At 47.9% G+C, this 21563-nt stretch overlaps 1 protein-coding gene across 8 annotated transcripts in view; it reads right to left on the bottom strand.

The window, feature by feature from the left end:
- Nucleotides 1-436: 436 nt before the first annotated feature.
- The window catches only part of osbpl8 (oxysterol binding protein-like 8), a 150205-nt gene continuing 129078 nt past the window's right edge, over nucleotides 437-21563 (bottom strand). For 6 of the 8 annotated variants that reach the window (XM_042317072.1, XM_042317071.1, XM_042317073.1 and 3 more), the window contains 14 exons: nucleotides 21113-21297; nucleotides 20259-20340; nucleotides 19936-20034; nucleotides 18622-18718; nucleotides 18301-18399; nucleotides 14830-14927; nucleotides 14043-14132; nucleotides 7628-7764; nucleotides 5691-5876; nucleotides 4919-5075; nucleotides 4257-4295; nucleotides 4051-4156; nucleotides 1598-1703; nucleotides 437-1429 (listed from right to left, as the gene is read on the bottom strand). In XM_042317072.1, the coding sequence (XP_042173006.1) occupies nucleotides 1294-1429; nucleotides 1598-1703; nucleotides 4051-4156; nucleotides 4257-4295; nucleotides 4919-5075; nucleotides 5691-5876; nucleotides 7628-7764; nucleotides 14043-14132; nucleotides 14830-14927; nucleotides 18301-18399; nucleotides 18622-18718; nucleotides 19936-20034; nucleotides 20259-20340; nucleotides 21113-21297 (1617 nt within the window). In that variant the 3' untranslated portion in view covers nucleotides 437-1293. The remainder of the gene's footprint in view (nucleotides 1430-1597; nucleotides 1704-4050; nucleotides 4157-4256; nucleotides 4296-4918; nucleotides 5076-5690; nucleotides 5877-7627; nucleotides 7765-14042; nucleotides 14133-14829; nucleotides 14928-18300; nucleotides 18400-18621; nucleotides 18719-19935; nucleotides 20035-20258; nucleotides 20341-21112; nucleotides 21298-21563) is intronic. The other 2 variants (XM_042317068.1, XM_042317069.1) reach the window with 2 other exon arrangements.

The following is a 21563-nucleotide window of genomic DNA, read 5'->3' as shown; positions in this document are numbered from 1 at the left end:
TCTGGTTTGGATGAGTGAACGACAGTGACGAGGCGATGGCGACAGACACACACAGAGTGGGCAGCCCACAAAGACACCGAGGTAATGGGGTATTGATGATGCCAGACTGGCTTGTTCCACAGAGGGTCTTGTCTGTGTGAAAGAACGTCTCTTTAGGAAAGAACACAACTGCTATGAGTGAGTCAGTCCGTTAGCTATGTACACAGGAAGTGGACTGACGGCCTATACTACACCTGAAACACTGCACCTGGCAGATTTTCACTACATCTAGTTGATTTCTGACTGGCTGACCATGTTGAGTTACTACTGTACAAAAGTCTATGAACAGCCTGGGGACTCTACTGTCTACTAGGTGTCATCGTGATGTTTACACACTATCGGGCAAGTGATCAGCTGAACATTCATCCTACCGTACATGTTAACCACACAGCAACAATTCATGTCAAGCATCTAGTTTATACAATTGACCTGGTCTACAAATTTGAGTGGAACGATTCAAATCGATTGATTACAATTACTTTCTTTTTCTTTTGTTTGCCGATTAACCGTCAAGCTAGGAAACTCGAGCCTTGTCAAATCTTCAAAAGAACGTCACATATATTGGACCGCTTAAATCTGTTCTTCTCCCTTCTCGTATATTTTTTAACTAGAGGTTCTACTCACAAAGGACACACCAAACAAACAAAACAAATGAACATTCTTTAACAAAAAAATTGAATGAAAGTAATTTTTCTTCAAAAGTCTCAGTGTAAAATGTTCCCTGTCGTTGGGGAGGCGGGTGAAATGGGGGCAATGTGAAATGCAAGGAGCGGTGTCCGTTAGCAAAATTAAAAATGGCCGCCAGATGTCAATGCCTTCTCCAAGGCCCAGTTGACGACATCATGACGCCGGCTAAGGCCGAACGCTGACCTCAACTTCCCTTCAGTCCTGGCCGGTGCCACTCCCCCTTTAAAAATACATGGATCTTTAAACAGGTACAAATAAATAGAAATTAAAAACAATTTCAGTTTTTTTTGAGGAGCCTCTTTCAGGAATGCTTGCTTTGGAGACGTGTGTGTGACAATGGTGGCCCGTCTGAGGACAGTGGGGCAGAGCAAACTCAGTAGAGAGAGAGAGAGAGAGAGAGAGAGAGAGAGGTTGAGGCAGAGCTACTGGGTGCTCTTGAAGTTCATTCACTTCCAGACTGTTTCTCCTCCTTAGCCTGGACAAACCCCCCATCAGTCCTGTCTCTCTCTCTCCATCGGTCTCTCTCTCTAACTCCATCTGTCTCTCTCTCTGTCAGTCTGTCGGCTGCTACTTGAACAGGAAGTTGATGAAGACCTGAAGGAGGATGAGGAGGATGATGATGGCGTAGTCGCGCTGCTGCAGGAATCCGCCCTCTGCTGCCGCCTGGCCCACTGTCGTTCGGGAGCGCAGCACACCGATGCTCCTGGAGATGTAGGCGCACACACGCAGACAGAGTCAGTGAGGGCTCAGTCACAGGAATTATATGCACAACCACAAACTCATAATGTATAAGTTGGGAACAATTGAATCCTCACTCACTCAAAGACCACACGCACACACACTCAATGTCTCATGTTTGAACGACCCTCACTTGTAAATGTTCTCCTGTGTCTTCTTTATAGAATCAATGGCACTTTGAAGTTCACTAAGGTCTGGGCCCTTTTTCCTTAACCGGCTACTGTGCTTGCTTTTGTGTCCTGAAATGCACAAACAGCAACAATCAGCTGTAACAAAGAGTCGATAACAAATGTTACAGTAAATGTCTAGTGAAAATGTCACTTTTAAAAGTACATTTTATGTTAACTTATACCCAAATAATGTTGTTGACTCGTCCTATAGTCGTATTGGAGGGAAAAAACACGTTGAAAACCTCCAACCTGCATCTCAAACAGACTTGCTATTGCTTGCCATTTCCTCAGAGTATGATGTCATACTCCTGAGGGGGATGAGCTGACCAATCAGCAGTCTACTCTCTCTATTGACTATTTTTTATGACTGGTATACGCCCACACCATTGTGCTGTTGGGGTACGCCCACACCATTGTGCTGTTGTGGTGTATGAGTGTGTATATGTATTGGGTGTATGAGTGTGTATGAGTGTATATGCAGGGGGGGTGTGAGTGTGTAGTGTGTATGTGGGGGGTGTATGAGTGTGTATATGTGGGAGACTGTATGAGTGTGTATATGTGGGGGTGTGTATGAGTGTGTATGTGTGGGAGGTGTATGAGTATATATGTGTATGAGTATGTATATGTGGGAGAGTGTATGAGTGTGTATATGTGGGGGTGTATGAGTGTGTATGTGTGGGGGGTGTATGAGTGTATATGTGTATGTGTGTGTGGGGGTGTATGAGTGTGTATGTGTGTGGGGGGTGTATGAGTGTGTATGTGTGGGGGGTGTATGAGTGTATGTGTGTGTGGGGGGTGTATGAGTGTGTATATGTGGGGATGTATGAGTGTGTATGTGTGTGGGGGGAGTGTATGAGTGTGTATGTGTGTGGGGGGTGTGTATGAGTGTGTATGTGTGTGGGAGGGTGTATATGTGTATGTGTGTGTGGGGGATGTATGAGTGTGTATGTGTGGGGAGGGGGTGTATGAGTGTGTATGTGTGGGGGGGGTGTATGAGTGTGTATGTATGTGGGAGGGGTGTATGAGTGTATATGTGGGGGGATGAGTGTGTATGTGTGTGGGGGGTGTATGAGTGTGTATGTGTGGGAGGTGTATGAGTGTGTATGTGTGGGGGAGGTGTATGAGTGTGTATGTGTGGGGGAGGTGTATGAGTGTGTATGTGTCGGGAGGTGTATGAGTGTGTGGGGGGTGTATGAGTGTGTATGTGTGGGGGTGTATGAGTGTGTATGTGTGGGGGAGGTGTATGAGTGTGTATGTGTGGGGGGAGTGTATGAGTGTGTATGTGTGGGGGCTTGTATGAGTGTGTATGTGTGGGGGGTGTATGAGTGTGTAAATGTGGGGGGGTGTATGAGTGTATATGTGTATGTGTGTGTCGGGGTGTATGAGTGTGTGTGGGGGGTGTATGAGTGTGTATGTGTGGGGGGGTGTATGAGTGTGTAAATGTGGGGGTGTATGAGTGTGTAAATGTGGGGGGTGTGTATGAGTGTATGTGTGTGTGTGTGTCGGGGTGTATGAGTGTGTATGTGTGGGGGTGTATGAGTGTGTATGTGTGGGGGGGGGTGTATGAGTGTGTATGTGTGGGGGGTGTATGAGTGTGTATGTGTGGGGGGTGTATGAGTGTATGTGTGTGTGTGGGGGTGTATGAGTGTGTAAATGTGGGGGTGTATGAGTGTGTATGTGTGGGGGTGTATGAGTGTGTAAATGTGGGGGTGTATGAGTGTATGTGTGTGTGTGTCGGGGGGTGTATGAGTGTGTATGTGTGGGGGTGTATGAGTGTGTATGTGTGGGGGTGTATGAGTGTGTATGTGTGGGGGGTGTATGAGTGTGTATGTGTGGGGGGTGTATGAGTGTGTAAATGTGGGGGGTGTATGAGTGTATGTGTGTGTGTGTCGGGGGTGTATGAGTGTGTAAATGTGGGGGGTGTATGAGTGTATATGTGTGTGTGTCGGGGGTGTATGAGTGTGTGTGGGGGTGTATGAGTGTGTATGTGTGAGGGGTGTATGAGTGTATATGTGTATGTGTGTGTGAGGGGGTGTATGAGTGTGTAAATGTGGGGGTGTATGAGTGTATGTGTGTGGGGGGTGTATGAGTGTATATATGTGTGTGGGGGTGTATGAGTGTGTATATGTGGGGGTGTATGAGTGTGTATGTGTGGGGGTGTGTATGAGTGTGTATATGTGAGGGGGTGTATGAGTGTGTATATGTGGGGGGTGTATGAGTGTGTATGTGTGGGGGGTGTATGAGTGTGTGTGTGGGTGTATGAGTGTGTATGTGTGTGGGTGTATGAGTGTGTATGTGTGTGGGTGTATGTGTGTGTATGAGGGGTGGGTCGTTGTGTTGCAGCATTGGGATTGTATGTATATTAATGTGAGTGGTATTGTAATATTGTTGGTATGTGTGTGTGTGTGAGACGTACGCTCGCTGCCGGAGGAGTCCTGGCGGTCAGGTTCTGGGGAGGAGCAGCCACTCTCAGGTTTCTTGGGCTTGTCACTGTGCTTGTGCTTTCTTTTGGGCCCTGTCACCTACACACACCAAGGACACACACATCAACACAGAGCCACACACACCAGCCACTAAATCAACACACACCACAGAGAAGACGACAAAACCAAAGATACCTACACAAAAACACTCACGCACCGCACACACACGCTTGTACACCTACAAACGAACACACAGAAACTACGTAAATAGCTGCAATTAGGAACAAAACACAGACACAAACACACGCACGCACACACACACACACACACACACACACACACACGCACTCACACACGCACAATAACACTTACATCACATGCTAATCAGTAGCACAGCAAAATGAGGCATGCGAGCGTGCCAATCGGCCACATTCAGTGAAACTCCAAAAACAACCAACAACACAGTCAGTTGCAACTAAAATTAAACTAACCAACCAAATGAACTAACCAACCAAGCACCTATTAAAGCACTTAAAGCGCTCAGAGACATCAACAACCAGCCTTCTTAAAAACAAAAACAGAATTATCCAGAGATCATCTAAAAAATGACAACAACCAACATGGCGGTAGGTGTTGGGGAAACAGTCAAAACAAAATGGCTGTACGAGACAACAGGCGGGGCGGCGTGGCCCACACGGAACAGAAGCAGCCACAGGCGATGGTTGTGAATGGAGCTGGAGAAGACTTTTAGAGCAAGCTGCAGTGGTGGCTGGTGACAAACTGAAGTGGAGGAGGTGGTGTAAAAAAAAATCAAGAAGTATAAAAACAACTCAGGGAGCGCTGTTCGGTTGGCCAACCTACCTGGCACTTGCAATTGCCATCCCTCCTGGGGCCCTGGTTACTGAGACTAATTACACTGGCAGAACGTACCATAGGGGTGCGATGCCGCACTTTAGTCTGGATCCAGCCGTCTTTCTCAAACTGAATCATATCATTCAGCGGATCCCACGGCCGGGTGCTGCGGGGACACACACACACACACACACACACAAACACACACACACACAGAGAACATTACATAAGCAGATATTACAGTCTGTTGGTAATGTTATACCAACATGTTGTTGTAACACCAGGTCCATCCATTAGGTGTCACAATCCTCCTGTTGATCAGCTCTGGGGTCAGTTCAGATGCAGAGACTTGACATACAGTACATACAAGGTTTTGATGCTACTTCTTGGTCGTCATAGTAATGGAAGCATTGGCAAACTAATACAGTCTAACATCTCTATAAACATTAAAAATAACCTCAAGTTATTCCTGGCTCTGCCTGTCAATAGAGAATTTAGTTACATAACATCTCCACTAGATGGCTCCTCTCCTTTAATATATCAACGTGGGAGTAAGATGAATTTGACCCCAGACAGGCATCGAAGGTCAGTCTCACATTTCACCCACTCATGGCTAACATACAAATATGAGGGAGATAAGCTGATCCTAGAACTGTAACTTCTACTCAACTTCAACTAACGGGTCACGTACCAAATGGCACCCTATTCCCTATATAGTGCACTACTTTAGACTAGAGCCCTATGGGGAATAGAGTGCGTGAATTGGAGATAAGAAACTCACTCGGCATATCTGTAATGCCACTCTCCGGTGACGGGGTCCTGTTCAAAGAGCCCGGGCGCCCAGTCCTCACACTTGGCCTTGCGCTCGCGGGTTGACTTCCTCTGAGCCTCCTCCAGGATAAACTTCTCATTGGTGGCCTCTGTCTGGTCCTTGTTGTTGATGGCCCTCGTTACATGCTGCCATAACCTGGGAGGACGGAGGGAGAGTCAGAGGGAGAGGGAGAGGGGGATATAGAGAGAGAGGAAGATATTTTTATTTAGAGAGAGATTTAGAGAGGTATATATATATATATACATATATCTATTCACCATCTCATTCCTTCTATATATATATCTCTATATATATATATATAGAGAGATATATATAGAGATATATATATAGAAGGAATGAGATGGTGAATAGAGGAGAGGAGGAATAAAGAGTCAACGAGGGGAAGGAATGAGATAAGGGGAGGGAGGAGGAATAAAGAGTCAACGAGGGGAAGGAATGAGATGATGAGGGGAGGGAGGAGGAATAAAGAGTCAACGAGGGGAAGGAATGAGATAAGGGGAGGGAGGAGGAATAAAGAGTCAACGAGGGGAAGGAATGAGATGATGAGGGGAGGGAGGAGGAATAAAGAGCCAACGAGGGGAAGGAATGAGATGAAGAGGGGAGGAGGGGAGGGAGGAGGAATAAAGAGCCAACGAGGGGAAGGAATGAGATAAGGGGAGGGAGGAGGAATAAAGAGTCAACGAGGGGAAGGAATGAGATGAGGGGAGAGAGGAGGAATAAAGAGCCAACGAGGGGAAGGAATGAGATAAGGGGAGGGAGGAGGAATAAAGAGTCAATGAGGAGAAGGAATGAGATGATGAACAGAGGAGGGAGGAGGAATAAAGAGCCAATGAGGGGAAGGAATGAGATGAGGGGAGGGAGGAGGAATAAAGAGTCAACGAGGGGAAGGAATGAGATGATGAGGGGAGGGAGGAGGAATAAAGAGCCAACGAGGGGAAGGAATTTGATGATGAGGGGAGGGAGGAGGAATAAAGAGCCAACGAGGGGAAGGAATGAGATGATGAGGGGAGGGAGGAGGAATAAAGAGCCAACGAGGGGAAGGAATGAGATAAGGGGAGGGAGGAGGAATAAAGAGCCAACGAGGGAAAGGAATGAGATGATGAGGGGAGAGAGGTGGAATAAAGAGTCAACGAGGGGAAGGAATGAGATGATGAGGGGAGGGAGGAGGAATAAAGAGTCAACGAGGGGAAGGAATGAGATGATGAGGGGAGGGAGGATGGAATAAAGAGTCAACGAGGGGAAGGAATGAGATGATGAGGGGAGGGAGGAGGAATAAAGAGTCAACGAGGGGAAGGAATGAGATGATGAGGGGGGAGGAGGAATAAAGAGTCAGGAATAAAGAGGAGGGAGGAGGAATCAACGAGGGGAAGGAATGAGATGATGAGGGGAGGGAGGAGGAATAAAGAGTCAACGAGGGGAAGGAATGAGATGATGACTCAACGAGGGGAAGGAATGAGATGATGAGGGGAGGGAGGAATAAAGAGTCAACGAGGGGAAGGAATGAGATGATGAATAGAGGAGGGAGGAGGAATAAAGAGCCAACGAGGGGAAGGAATGAGATGAGGGGAGAGGAGGAGGAATAAAAGCCAACGAGGGGAAGGAATGAGATGATGAGGGGAGGGAGGAGGAATAAAGAGCCAACGAGGGGAAGAGCCAACGAGGGGAAGGAATGAGATGATGAGGGGAGGGAGGAGGAATAAAGAGCCAACGAGGGGAAGGAATGAGATGATGAGGGGAGGGAGGAGGAATAAAGAGCCAACGAGGGAAAGGAATGAGATAAGGGGAGAGAGGAGGAATAAAGAGCCAACGAGGGAAAGGAATGAGATAAGGGGAGAGAGGGGGAATAAAGAGGAGTGAAAGAAAAGAGTCTGTCTGTCTCTTCATACCTCTCAGACTCATAGTCTCCCTGGTCCTCAGGAGGCACGGTGCAGCGTGTCAGCCTGCTCTGACGCAGCTCTGCAGTGGGGTTCCAAAACGTATCCACCACCCCGGTCTTCTTATCGTTGATGAAGATTTCACTGTCCTGGAGGAGCCAGACACACAGGAAGACCCAGTTAACACAGTTAGCCCCTCCCCCCCCCCCCACACACCTTCAGACAAAAAACATGAAATGAGAAACACACACACAGAGAAATACAAAAACATCTACACACCAAGCAGACAAACGTTCAATCACTCACCAAATTGTCTGACATCCTGTTATCTGCCAACAACCACTGCTTCTTATTAGACACAAAGTGCACCATCACCCTGACTTCCCAAAACAACCTGGCTATGTGCCCTGGTCAAAAGTAGTGAACTATATGGGGAATAGGGTTTTTGTCTGTCAGTCTTGTCTGCCAGTCTGTTTTTGTCTGTCAGTGCATTGTCTGCATGGCTAGTCTGCCTGTCTGTCCCTGTCAGTCTGTCAGGCATCCTGGTGCCAGGGTGTGTGAGTCTGTCAGTCGGTCTGTCAGTCCTGTTGTGCCTGTCTGTCGACTGCCTGTCTGTCTGTCAGTCTGCCTGTCTGCCTGTCTGTCGTCTGTCAGTCTGTCTGCCAGTCTGTCTTTGTCAGTCGGTCTGTCAGTCGTCTGCCTCTGTCTGTCGTCTGTCAGTCTGTCTGTCAGTCTGTCTGCCAGTCTGTTTTCGGTGTCTGTCAGTCTTGTCTGTCGCCAGTCGGTGCCTGTCTGTCAGTCGGTGCCTGTCTGTCGGTCAGTCGGTGCCTGTCTGTGCCTGTCTGTCGCCTGTCGGTGCCTGTCGGTGCCTGTCAGTCTGTCATCTGTCAGTCGGTGTCAGTCTGTGCCTGCCTGTCAGTCGGTGCCTGTCGTCTCTGTCAGTCGTGCCTGTCTGTGCCTGTCTGTCAGTCTGTCAGTCAGTCGGTGCCTGTGCCTGTCTGTCGTGCCTGTCTGTCGTCTGTCAGTCGGTGCCTGTCTGTCAGTCTGTCAGTCAGTCGTGCCTGTCTGTCGTCTGTCTCGGTGCCTGTCTGTCGCCTGTCTGTCGGTCAGTCGGTGCTGTCTGTCTCTGTCAGTCGGTGCCTCGCCTGTCAGTCGGTGCCTGTCTGTCGTCTGTCAGCCCTGTCTGTCGTCTGTCAGTCGGTGCCTGTCTGTCGTCTGTCAGTCGGTGCCTGTCGTCTGTCAGTCTGTCAGTCGGTGCTGTCTGTCGCCTGTCAGTCGGTGCCTGCCTGTCTGTCAGTCGGTGCTGTCGTCTGCCTGTCTGTCGTCTGTCAGTCGGTGCCTGTCTGTCGTCTGTCAGTCGGTGCCTGTCTGTCAGTCGTCTGTCAGTCGGTGCCTGTCTGTCGTCTGTCAGTCAGTCGTGCCTGTCTGTCGTCTGTCAGTCGGTGCCTGTCTGTCGCCTGTCAGTCGGTGCCTGTGTCAGTCTGTCGTGTGCCTGTCTGTCGTCTGTCAGTCTGTGTCAGTCGGTGCCTGTCTGTCGTCTGTCAGTCGGTGCCTGTCTGTCGTCTGTCAGTCTGTGCCTGTCTGTCGTCTGCCAGTCTGCCAGTCTGCCAGTCTGTCTGTCTGTCTGTCTGTCTGAGGCCCAGCTTGGAGAGAACACAGTAAAAGCCAGCTGGATCCAGCAGAAACCCAAGTAACAAAAGATATTGTTGATGATATACTGTGTACGCAGCCTGTCACCCTGACAAACTAACAGATATTATGATATACTGTGTACGCAGCCTGTCACCCTGACAAACTAACAGATATTATGATATACTGTGTACGCAGCCTGTCACCCTGACAAACTAACAGATATTATGATATACTGTGTACGCAGCCTGTCACCCTGACAAACTAACAGATATTATGATATACTGTGTACGCAGCCTGTCACCCTGACAAACTAACAGATATTATGATATACTGTGTACGCAGCCTGTCACCCTGACAAACTAACAGATATTATGATATACTGTGTACGCAGCCTGTCACCCTGACAAACTAACAGATATTATGATATACTGTGTACGCAGCCTGTCACCCTGACAAACTAACAGATATTATGATATACTGTGTACGCAGCCTGTCACCCTGACAAACTAACAGATATTATGATATACTGTGTACGCAGCCTGTCACCCTGACAAACTAACAGATATTATGATATACTGTGTACGCAGCCTGTCACCCTGACAAACTAACAGATATTATGATATACTGTGTACGCAGCCTGTCACCCTGACAAACTAACAGTCTCAGCACGTATTAAACAGTGTCTCTGGCCATTGGTGCAGAAAACAACCCATTTTACATTTAATTGGTGACTTAAATCTACATACAGTTTGGATGCATTAAGCAGGTAGGTGAAAGTGCGTGTTCGTTCGGTGGCCTCCATTAAAACTTCATCAAGGTCAGGTCTCCTGACATAATTAAAGACAGTTTGACATTTGGGGCGGAAAATAACTTTCCATACTTCGAAACCTTAAAAAAAAATTCAATGCATGTGGGCTAGGGGGCAGTGTTCGGAAGTTCGGATGACAGATGTGCCCAAAGTAAACTGCCTGTTACTCAGGCCCAGAAGTGGCTATGCATAGCTGGTAGCATTTGATAGAAAACACTCTAAAGTTTCAAAGACTGTTAAAATAATGTCTGTGAGTATAACAGAACTGATATGGCAGGTGAAAACCCGAGGAGAATCCATCTGAAATGTCTTTTTTTTTAGGTCACCACCCATTCAAATGCTTGTCTATGGGACATTCAAAGGAATTCCTCCCAGATTGCAGTTCCTATGGCTTCCACTAGATGTCAACAGTCTTTAGAAAGGGTTTCAGGCTTGTTTTTTGAAAAACAAGTTAGTAATTGAAGTTTTTCAAGGTGGCTCTCATTTGGACTGTAGTCTTGTGGCACGCGTGGATGAGGTCGAGCACTCCGTTATTTATCTCCGGTATTGAACATATTACATTCTGTCTTAAATGTTATCATTTCTTTACATATTAGGGTACCTGAGGATTGATTTGAAACGTTGTTTGACTTGTTTGGACAAAGTTTATTGTTAACTTTTGGGTTTCCTTTGTATGCATGTTGAACGAGTAGAACGGGTGGATTGTCACGCCCTGGTCTTAGTATTTTGTGTTTTCTTTATTATTTTGGTCAGGCCAGGGTGTGTGACATGGGTTAATTATGTGGTGTGTTTTGTCTTGGGGTTTTGTAGGTATTGGGATTGTGGTATAGTGGGGTTGTCTAGAAAAGTCTATGGTTGCCTGAAGTGGTTCTCAATCAGAGGCAGGTGTTTATCGTGGTCTCTGATTGGGAACCATATTTAGGCAGCCATATTCTTTGAGTGTTTTGTGGGTGATTGTTCCTGTCTCTGTGTTAGTTTGCACCAGGATAGGCTGTTTCGGTTTTCGCGTTACGTTTCTTGTTTTGTATTGTTCGTGTTTCATCATTATTAAATTTGTATCAAAATTACCACGCTGCATTTTGGTCCGCCTCTCCTTCGACGGAAGAAAACCGTAACAGAATCACCCACCGCAACAGGACCAAGCGGCGTGGTGACAGGCAGCGGCAGCAGGAGCAACAATGTCTGGATTATACGACTTGGGAGGAAATAGACAGGTGGGCGGTCGACCCAGGGAGAATGCCGGAGCCCACCTGGGATTCGCTGGAGCAGTGCGAAGAGGGTTATAGGAGAATGGAGTTGGAGAGACGAACACGGCGGCGTGGAAGGAAGCCCGAGAGTCAGCCCCAAAAATTTATTGGGGGCACAGGGAGAGTGTGGCAGTCAGGAGTCAGACCTGAGCCAACTCCCCCTGTTTATTGTAAGGAGCCAAGGAGGAGACCAGAACCAGAGCCGGTGTTGGAGGTGAGCGAAGCAGAGACTGTGAAGGAGTTAATTGGGAAATTGGAGGAGAGAGTTATGAGGGAGTTGCTGTGTTGGTGCATGAGGTACGGAATTCGTCCGACGGAGCGTTTCGGGGATTTGATGGCACCTGGGTCAGCGCTCCATACTCGTCCTGAGGTGCGTGTTAGTCGGCTGGTGAAGATTGTGCCAGCCTCACGCACCAGGCCTCCTGTGCACCTCCCTAGATTTGCACGTCCTGTGCCAGCCCTGCTCTCAAGATCTCCAGTACACCTTCACGGTCCGGTCCATCCTGTGCCACCTCCACACACCAGCCCTCCGGTGGCAGCTCCCCGCACCAGGCTTCCTGTGCGTGTCCTCAGCCCAGTGCCACCTCCACACACCAGCCCTCCGGTGGCAGCTCCCCGCACAAGGCTTCCTGTGCGTGTCCTCGGCCCAGTACCACCAGTGCCAGCACCACGCATCAGGCCTACAGTGCGCCTCGCCTGTCCAGCGCTGCCGGAGTCTCCCGCCTGTCCAGCGCTGCCGGAGTCTCCCGCCTGTTCAGCACTGCCAGTCTGCATGGAGCAGCCAGAGCTGCCAGTCTGCATGGAGCAGCCAGAGCTGCCAGTCTGCATGGAGCAGCCAGAGCTGCCAGTCTGCATGGAGCAGCCAGAGCTGCCAGTCTGCATGGAGCAGCCAGAGCTGCCAGTCTGCATGGAGCAGCCAGAGCCGTCAGTCTGCAAGGAGCCGCCAGAGCCGCCAGTCTGCATGGAGCAGCCAGAGCCGCCAGTCAGCATGGAGCAGCCAGAGCCGTCAGTCAGCATGGAGCAGCCAGAGCCGCCAGTCAGCATGGAGCAGCCAGAGCCGCCAGTCAGCATGGAGCAGCCAGAGCTGCCAGTCAGCATGGAGCAGCCAGAGCCGCCATTCTGCCAGGATCGGCCAGTCAGCCAGGATCTTCCAGATCCGCCAGGATCCGCTATTCAGCCAGGATTCGCCATTCAGCCAGGATCCGCCAGTCAGCCAGGATCTGCCAGAGCCGCCGGTCAGCCAGGATCTGCCAGAGCCGCCAGTCAGCCAGGATCTGCCAGAACCACCAGTCAGCCTGGATCTGCCAGTTCCATTAACCTGCCTGAGCTTCCCCTCAGTCCCGAGCTTCCCCTCAGTCCCGAGCTTCCCCTCAGTCCCGAGCTTCCCCTCAGTCCCGAGCTTCCCCTCAGTCCCGAGCTTCCCAACAGTCCCGAGCTTCCCAACAGTCCCGAGCTTCCCAACAGTCCCGAGCTGCCCAACAGTCCCGAGCTGCCCAACAGTCCCGAGCTGCCCAACAGTCCCGAGCTGCCCAACAGTCCCGAGCTGCCCCTCAGTCCAGTGGGGCCCTTGGTGAGGGTTACTAGGCCAAGGTCGGCGGCGAGGGTCGCCAATCAAAGGACGCGATGCAAGTGGACTAAGACTTGGTTGGAGTGGGGTCCACGTCCTGCGCCGGAGCCGCCACCGTGGACAGACGCCCACCCGGACCCTCCCCTATGGGTTTAGGTGTGCGGCCGGGAGTCCGCACCTTGGGTGGGGGGGGTTCTGTCACGCCCTGGTCTTAGTATTTTGTGTTTTCTTTATTATTTTGGTCAGGCCAGGGTGTGACATGGGTTAATTATGTGGTGTGTTTTGTCTTGGGGTTTTGTAGGTATTGGGATTGTGGTATAGTGGGGTTTTCTAGAAAAGTCTATGGTTGCCTGAAGTGGTTCTCAATCAGAGGCAGGTGTTTATCGTTGTCTTTGATTGGGAACCATATTTAGGCAGCCATATTCTTTGAGTGTTTTGTGGGTGATTGTTCCTGTCTCTGTGTTAGTTTGCACCAGGATAGGCTGTTTCGGTTTTCGCGTTACGTTTCTTGTTTTGTATTGTTCGTGTTTCATCATTATTAAAGATGTATCAAAATTACCACGCTGCATTTTGGTCCGCCTCTCCTTCGACGGAAGAAAACCGTAACATGGATTACTGAATCAAAACGAGCCAACTAAACTGACTTTTTTGTGATATAAAGGACTTTATCGAACAAAACGACCATTTGTTGTGTAATTGGGACCCTTCGGATTGCAAACAGAGGAAGATCTTCAAAGGCAAGTGATTTATTTTATCGCTATTTCTGACTTTTGTGACGCCTCTGCTGGTTTGGAAAATGTTTTAAATGCTTTTGTATACAGGGCGCTGTCCTCAGATAATCGCATGGTATGCTTTTGCCGTAAAGCCTTTTTGAAATCTGAAAAAGCGGTTGGATTAACAAGAAGTTACGATTTTAAACAATGTAAGACACTTGTATTTTCATGAATGTTTAATATTACGATTTTTGTATTTTGAATTTCGCGCTCTGCAATTTCACCGGATGTTGTCGAGGTGGGTCACTAGCACCCCACCTAGCCCAAGGAGGTTATTAAAGAGAAGCGTAGGGTCATGTTCATTAGGGCACCAACGTTTGCCACGGAAAACCAAAATAAAACATTTCTAGTCCCAAACTGTTTGTCAGTTTTCCTTCTGTTGGAGACATAATGAACTTACCCAGTGTCCCTCCAGCGTAGCCAGCACCTCCTTCCCCAGCTTGATCTTTCCAGAGACCTGGTTTACACTGTCATTGTTACCCAAGAACGGCTGAAAAGAGAGGGGGAGGGTGACGCTTTATGTTACAGCCCTGTTTAACCTGGTTCTTACCTGGTATTTACATGGCATCAAAGTGGAGACATGGTAACCATGTTACATGGCACCAATGGATCATTTCTGGTAATGACCTCAGAGAATCCAACCGTCTTGGTAACTACCTGCTACCAAATGGGACATATTGATGCTTGTATCTCAAAAGAAACAACTGTGTACATAGCTAATCTAACTATACTATTACTCTAGGTAGCTACCACTTCAACAAGTACTATCTAAGTATTACCTGGTAAGTAGAAGGCTGTAAAATAAAGTGTTCCAGAAAGGAGGATTCATCATTGGTGTTTTGAAGTTCAAGATGCAGCACAGGGGTGGGTCAGGAAACCCTCCTCTTGGATAGGTACTGGGTATGCAGGCTTTTGTTCCAACCCCACTTTAAAACACCTGATTCAGATAATGAAGGTCCTGTTGAGCAGCTAATTAGCAGAATCAGTTGTGCTCCATTGGGGCTGGAGCCAAAGCCTGCAGGTGGGTCCTGTAGCTCTCCAAGATGAGAGTTGTCCCCCCCTCCCTCCCATCTACAGCTTCATTAGAGTTTATAGGACTAAAACTGCCTAATGCAGTTTGAAGCTTTTGTTCATTAAAGACTAAAAGCCAAATGATTGAGGCTAAAGAACAAGTTATTTTCTCCTACCTTGAGTTTGAACTCGAGCTGGGCACTGTATCCTGTCTTCTCACAGGCAATGGTGATCTGGCCAGCCAGCTCCAGAGTCATGGTGCCATACAGGATGCCTGAGAGAGGGAGGACAGTTACTATACACTACAGTAGAGATGGTGCCCTACAGAGGGAGGATAGTTACTATACACTACAGTAGAGATGGTGCCCTACAGAGGGAGGACAGTTACTATACACTACAGTAGAGATGGTGCCCTACAGAGGGAGGACAGTTACTATACACTACAGTAGAGATGGTGCCCTACAGAGGGAGGACAGTTACTATACACTACAGTAGAGATGGTGCCCTACAGAGGGAGGACAGTTACTATACACTACAGTAGAGATGGTACCCTACAGAGGGAGGACAGTTACTATACACTACAGTAGAGATGGTGCCCTACAGAGGGAGGACAGTTACTATACACTACAGTAGAGATGGTACCCTACAGAGGGAGGACAGTTACTATACACTACAGTAGAGATGGTGCCCTACAGAGGGAGGACAGTTACTATACACTACAGTAGAGATGGTACCCTACAGAGGGAGGACAGTTACTATACACTACAGTAGAGATGGTACCCTACAGAGGGAGGACAGTTACTATACACTACAGTAGAGATGGTACCCTACAGAGGGAGGACAGTTACTATACACTACAGTAGAGATGGTGCCCTACAGAGGGAGGATAGTTACTATACACTACAGTAGAGATGGTGCCCTACAGAGGGAGGACAGTTAGTATACACTACAGTAGAGATGGTACCCTACAGAGGGAGGACAGTTAGTATACACTACAGTAGAGATGGTGCCCTACAGAGGGAGGACAGTTAGTATACACTACAGTAGAGATGGTGCCCTACAGAGGGAGGACAGTTAGTATACACTACAGTAGAGATGGTGCCCTACAGAGGGAGGACAGTTAGTATACACTACAGTAGAGATGGTGCCCTACAGAGGGAGGACAGTTACTATACACTACAGTAGAGATGGTGCCCTACAGAGGGAGGACAGTTACTATACACTACAGTAGAGATGGTACCCTACAGAGGGAGGACAGTTACTATACACTACAGTAGAGATGGTACCCTACAGAGGGAGGATAGTTAGTACACACTACAGTAGAGATGGTGCCCTACAGAGGGAGGACAGTTACTATACACTACAGTAGAGATGGTGCCCTACAGAGGGAGGATAGTTAGTACACACTACAGTAGAGATGGTGCCCTACAGAGGGAGGACAGTTACTATACACTACAGTAGAGATGGTGCCCTACAGAGGGAGGATAGTTAGTACACACTACAGTAGAGATGGTGCCCTACAGAGGGAGGACAGTTACTATACACTACAGTAGAGATGGTGCCCTACAGAGGGAGGACAGTTACTATACACTACAGTAGAGATGGTGCCCTACAGAGGGAGGACAGTTACTATACACTACAGTAGAGATGGTGCCCTACAGAGGGAGGACAGTTAGTATACACTACAGTAGAGATGGTGCCCTACAGAGGGAGGACAGTTACTATACACTACAGTAGAGATGGTACCCTACAGAGGGAGGACAGTTACTATACACTACAGTAGAGATGGTACCCTACAGAGGGAGGACAGTTACTATACACTACAGTAGAGATGGTGCCCTACAGAGGGAGGACAGTTACTATACACTACAGTAGAGATGGTACCCTACAGAGGGAGGACAGTTACTATACACTACAGTAGAGATGGTGCCCTACAGAGGGAGGACAGTTACTATACACTACAGTAGAGATGGTGCCCTACAGAGGGAGGACAGTTACTATACACTACAGTAGAGATGGTGCCCTACAGAGGGAGGACAGTTACTATACACTACAGTAGAGATGGTGCCCTACAGAGGGAGGACAGTTACTATACACTACAGTAGAGATGGTGCCCTACAGAGGGAGGACAGTTACTATACACTACAGTAGAGATGGTGCCCTACAGAGGGAGGACAGTTACTATACACTACAGTAGAGATGGTACCCTACAGAGGGAGGACAGTTACTATACACTACAGTAGAGATGGTACCCTACAGAGGGAGGACAGTTACTATACACTACAGTAGAGATGGTGCCCTACAGAGGGAGGACAGTTACTATACACTACAGTAGAGATGGTGCCCTACAGAGGGAGGATAGTTACTATACACTACAGTAGAGATGGTGCCCTACAGAGGGAGGACAGTTACTATACACTACAGTAGAGATGGTACCCTACAGAGGGAGGACAGTTACTATACACTACAGTAGAGATGGTGCCCTACAGAGGGAGGACAGTTACTATACACTACAGTAGAGATGGTGCCCTACAGAGGGAGGACAGTTACTATACACTACAGTAGAGATGGTGCCCTACAGAGGGAGGACAGTTACTATACACTACAGTAGAGATGGTGCCCTACAGAGGGAGGATAGTTACTATACACTACAGTAGAGATGGTGCCCTACAGAGGGAGGATAGTTAGTAACACTACAGTAGAGATGGTACCCTACAGAGGGAGGACAGTTACTATACACTACAGTAGAGATGGTACCCTACAGAGGGAGGATAGTTAGTAGAGATGGTGCCCTACAGAGGGAGGATAGTTACTATACACTACAGTAGAGATGGTACCCTACAGAGGGAGGATAGTTAGTATACACTACAGTAGAGATGGTGCCCTACAGAGGGAGGATAGTTACTATACACTACAGTAGAGATGGTGACCCTACAGAGGGAGGATAGTTAGTATACACTACAGTAGAGATGGTGCCCTACAGAGGGAGGATAGTTAGTACACACTACAGTAGAGATGGTACCCTACAGAGAGAGGATAGTTACTATACACTACAGTAGTGTGCAGTGGAAGGGTTTATTCCATTTAAATGAATTCCATTCAGGAAGTAAACTGACATTCTGATTCCAATGTTCCCCGTTCCTTTCATATTGACTGAGGTGAAATGGTATTGACCCCAACCCTGGTAGTGTGTGAATCAGGACTGATTCAGTTAGTAGTGAAGTATATTTCCAGTATTACAGACTTTCCAGTCAGCCTGTATGACTAGCGACGTCATGTTGAATCTACTTCCTATGTAGAAGAAAGGGACGTGTAGCTTCAGGGTTGGGCTCAAGGCAGTCAATTCAGGAAGTGATTTGAATTTAAAATCCAAAATGTTTAATACTTCTGACATAAACAGCTTCTCCTTTTCAGATTATTAAGAAGTCATTAAAAATAGATGGACTCCTTTTAATTATTGAATTGTAATTTCAGTTTACTTCCTGAATTGACTGACTTCAATTTAGGTGGGCATATATAATTCTAAGAGGTATTAATGCAATGTGTGTTGCTTTCACAGTAAGACTCCAGTCAGTAAAAGAGGTCAGACCTTAATGCAATGTGTGATGCTTTCACAGTAAGACTCCAGTCAGTAAAAGAGGTCAGACCTTTGCAGTGGGCGTAGGGCATGTTCATGACGTAGTCTTCTCCTCTGTTGAGAAATGTGAGCCGAGCCTCTCCGTCCAATATGGCCGACAAGGAGTTTCCTGCAAAGAGACACATCGTCATGACAACACCCAGGAAAGGGTGTTAACACAGATAAAACATTTGTTGGGTGCGCCTTTATAATTATTATTATTTTTGTTTTCAGCAGAAATGTGTTACCAAATGTTCACTTCCCACTGTTAACTAGACAGGCCCGACGTATCTATCTTTATGCATTTGCTGTTTGGTAGGTGTGTGTGTGTGTGTACATGTGTGTGTTGTACCGTAGAACTTGGACTTGGCCAGGATGCTTCCGCTGAGACAGAAGCCGTCCTTCCTGTTACTGACGTAGAACGCTGACACTGGAGGATGATGGGACACCTGACAGGGAGAGAAGGTGATTGGTCTAAGGTCAGGAGGACAGGTACTGGAAGCTAGCCCTGATCATAGCCAGTCTAACAGAAGATGTCATGTTGTAGAGTCTAGACCTTCTGAGAACCTATCACATTCCTTCTTTCATCCATCCATCCAACAACCCATCCATCCACCAACCTGTCCATCCATCAATCAACCCATCCATCCATCCATCAACCCGTCCAACCATCCATCCATCCACCAACCCGTCCAACCATCCATCCATCCATTAACCCGTCCAACCATCCACCAACCCATCCACCAGCCTGTCCATCCATCCACAAACCCGTCCATTCATCCACCAACCCGTCCATTCATCCATCTACCAACCCATCAAACCATCCATCCACCAACCTGTCAAACTATCCATCTATTCATCCACCAACCCAACCATCCATCCATCCACCAAACAATCCATTCACCAACCCATCGATCCACCAACCCATCAAACCATCCATCCATCTACCAACCCGTCAAACTATTCATCCATCCACCAACCCATCAAACCATCCATCCATCAACCCATCAAACCATCCATCCATCTACCAACCCGTCAAACTATTCATCCATCCACCAACCCATCCATCCATCCACCAACCCGTCGATCCATCCACCAACCCATCAAACCATCCATCCATCTACCAACCCGTCAAACTATTCATCCATCCACCAACCCAACCATCCATCCACCAAACAATCCATTCACCAACCCATCCATCCATCCACCAACCCATCAAACCATCCATCCACTATTCATCCATCCATCCATCCATCCACCAACCCGTCCATCCATCCATCCACCAACCCGTCCATCCATCCATCCATCCATCCGTCCATCCATCCACCAACCCGTCCATCCATCCATCCATCCATCCATCCATCCATCCATCCATCCATCCATCCATCCACCAACCGATCCATCCATCCATCCATCCATCCATCCATCCATCCATCCACCAACCCGTCCATCCATCCATCCATCCATCCACCAACCCGTCCATCCATCCACCAACCCGTCCATCCATCCATCCATCCACCAACCCGTCCATCCATCCATCCACTCCCCCACACATCCATAATTTACATACTAACTACAACGTGAATCAATTGCTCAAATGTCAGATTAAAAACCCCAATCAGACAATCACATACTAGGGAGCAGTCTCCCCTCCTGGCTCTGTTACCTGTTCAGAAATGTAGAATGTCTTGCTGTTGGTCTTGCTATGGAGCCACATGCAGCGGTAGGTCTCACCGATGATGGGGTTATATGGCTTCTTCAGGCCCTGGTTTTCAGAAGGAGGAAAAACTGAGCTTTAGATACGTCCGCTGAATCCAGAACAGAGTCGTGTTCATTAGGCATCTAACAGAAGAAATGGACTGAAATACAGGGACTACCAGGTCCTATCCAGTAAGAAACACTTTTCTTTTTTAGAAAAATGTTTTCCACTGTTTTCCTAATGAACATGACCCTGCTGAAACTGTGATCTGAAGTGAATGTTCTAGTCACCTGTGGCTTTTTGTAGAATCCAGAGATATACCACTTCACTACTTTCTTCATCCTGTTGTAGGCATTCTCCTCCACAGCTGCCCTGGAAATGAGCAACAACAAATCGCAATGAGGACCTAAATCAAGTTAAAGATACATCTTTGAATATTTGTCTGTATCTTTGGCAGGTCTGACTGTACTGTCCTACTATATAAGACCTTTGATTGGTCAGCTTGGTAGTACTGTCCCAGCAGGCAATACGAGTGAAAATTACATCATTACAACCGTAGTACTGACTCAGAGAGGAAGTCAGCATGGTAGTAGTACTGACTCAGAGAGGAAGTCAGCATGGTAGTAGTACTGACTCAGAGAGGAAGTCAGCATGGTAGTAGTACTGACTCAGAGAGGAAGTCAGCATGGTAGTAGTACTGACTCAGAGAGGAAGTCAGCATGGTAGTAGTACTGGCTCAGAGAGGAAGTCAGCATGGTAGCAGTACTTACTCAGAGAGGAAGTCAGCATGGTAGTAGTACTGACTCAGAGAGGAAGTCAGCATGGTAGTAGTACTGACTCAGAGAGGAAGTCAGCATGGTAGTAGTACTGACTCAGAGAGGAAGTCAGCATGGTAGTAGTACTGACTCAGAGAGGAAGTCAGCATGGTAGTAGTACTGACTCAGAGAGGAAGTCAGCATGGTAGTAGTACTGACTCAGAGAGGAAGTCAGCATGGTAGTAGTACTGACTCAGAGAGGAAGTCAGCACGGTAGTAGTACTGACTCAGAGAGGAAGTCAGCATGGTAGTAGTACTGACTCAGAGAGGAAGTCAGCATGGTAGTAGTACTGGCTCAGAGAGGAAGTCAGCATGGTAGCAGTACTTACTCAGAGAGGAAGTCAGCATGGTAGTAGTAGTCGGACAGCTTGTCCAGGAAGGAGCGTGGCTCCAGGATGAAGGTGGGCAGGACCACTTTAGACAGGTCCATCCCAGGCCTGACCTGCTTCAGCAGCGTCCAGATCAGAGACTTATTCTCCTCCGACACCGTCTCTGTCTGGGAGGCCTCACCAGCCTGGGACACACACATTTAAAGGTTTGGTGATTTACTGTACACACCACACACACTTTCATATTGCAATGAATTCTGGGGTTAGTCCTGACCGGGTCTTGAAGCCGCTTCAACAACTGTAAAGCCAACATCATAGCTGTTGCGCCAAGAGATCCACACCTGTTGATGAGGTTGCTAGGTGATGGGCTATGTAAGGTCACAGTATTCACATAGGGTTGGAGTATATACCTATATGATACAAGCACATTATGGAGTTGCTCCAACGTGAT

Source organism: Oncorhynchus tshawytscha, unplaced genomic scaffold (assembly GCF_018296145.1).
Source record: "Oncorhynchus tshawytscha isolate Ot180627B unplaced genomic scaffold, Otsh_v2.0 Un_contig_172_pilon_pilon, whole genome shotgun sequence".
NCBI classification, from domain to species: Eukaryota; Metazoa; Chordata; class Actinopteri; order Salmoniformes; family Salmonidae; genus Oncorhynchus; species Oncorhynchus tshawytscha.
This window is presented reverse-complemented; position numbering and strand designations above follow the sequence as displayed.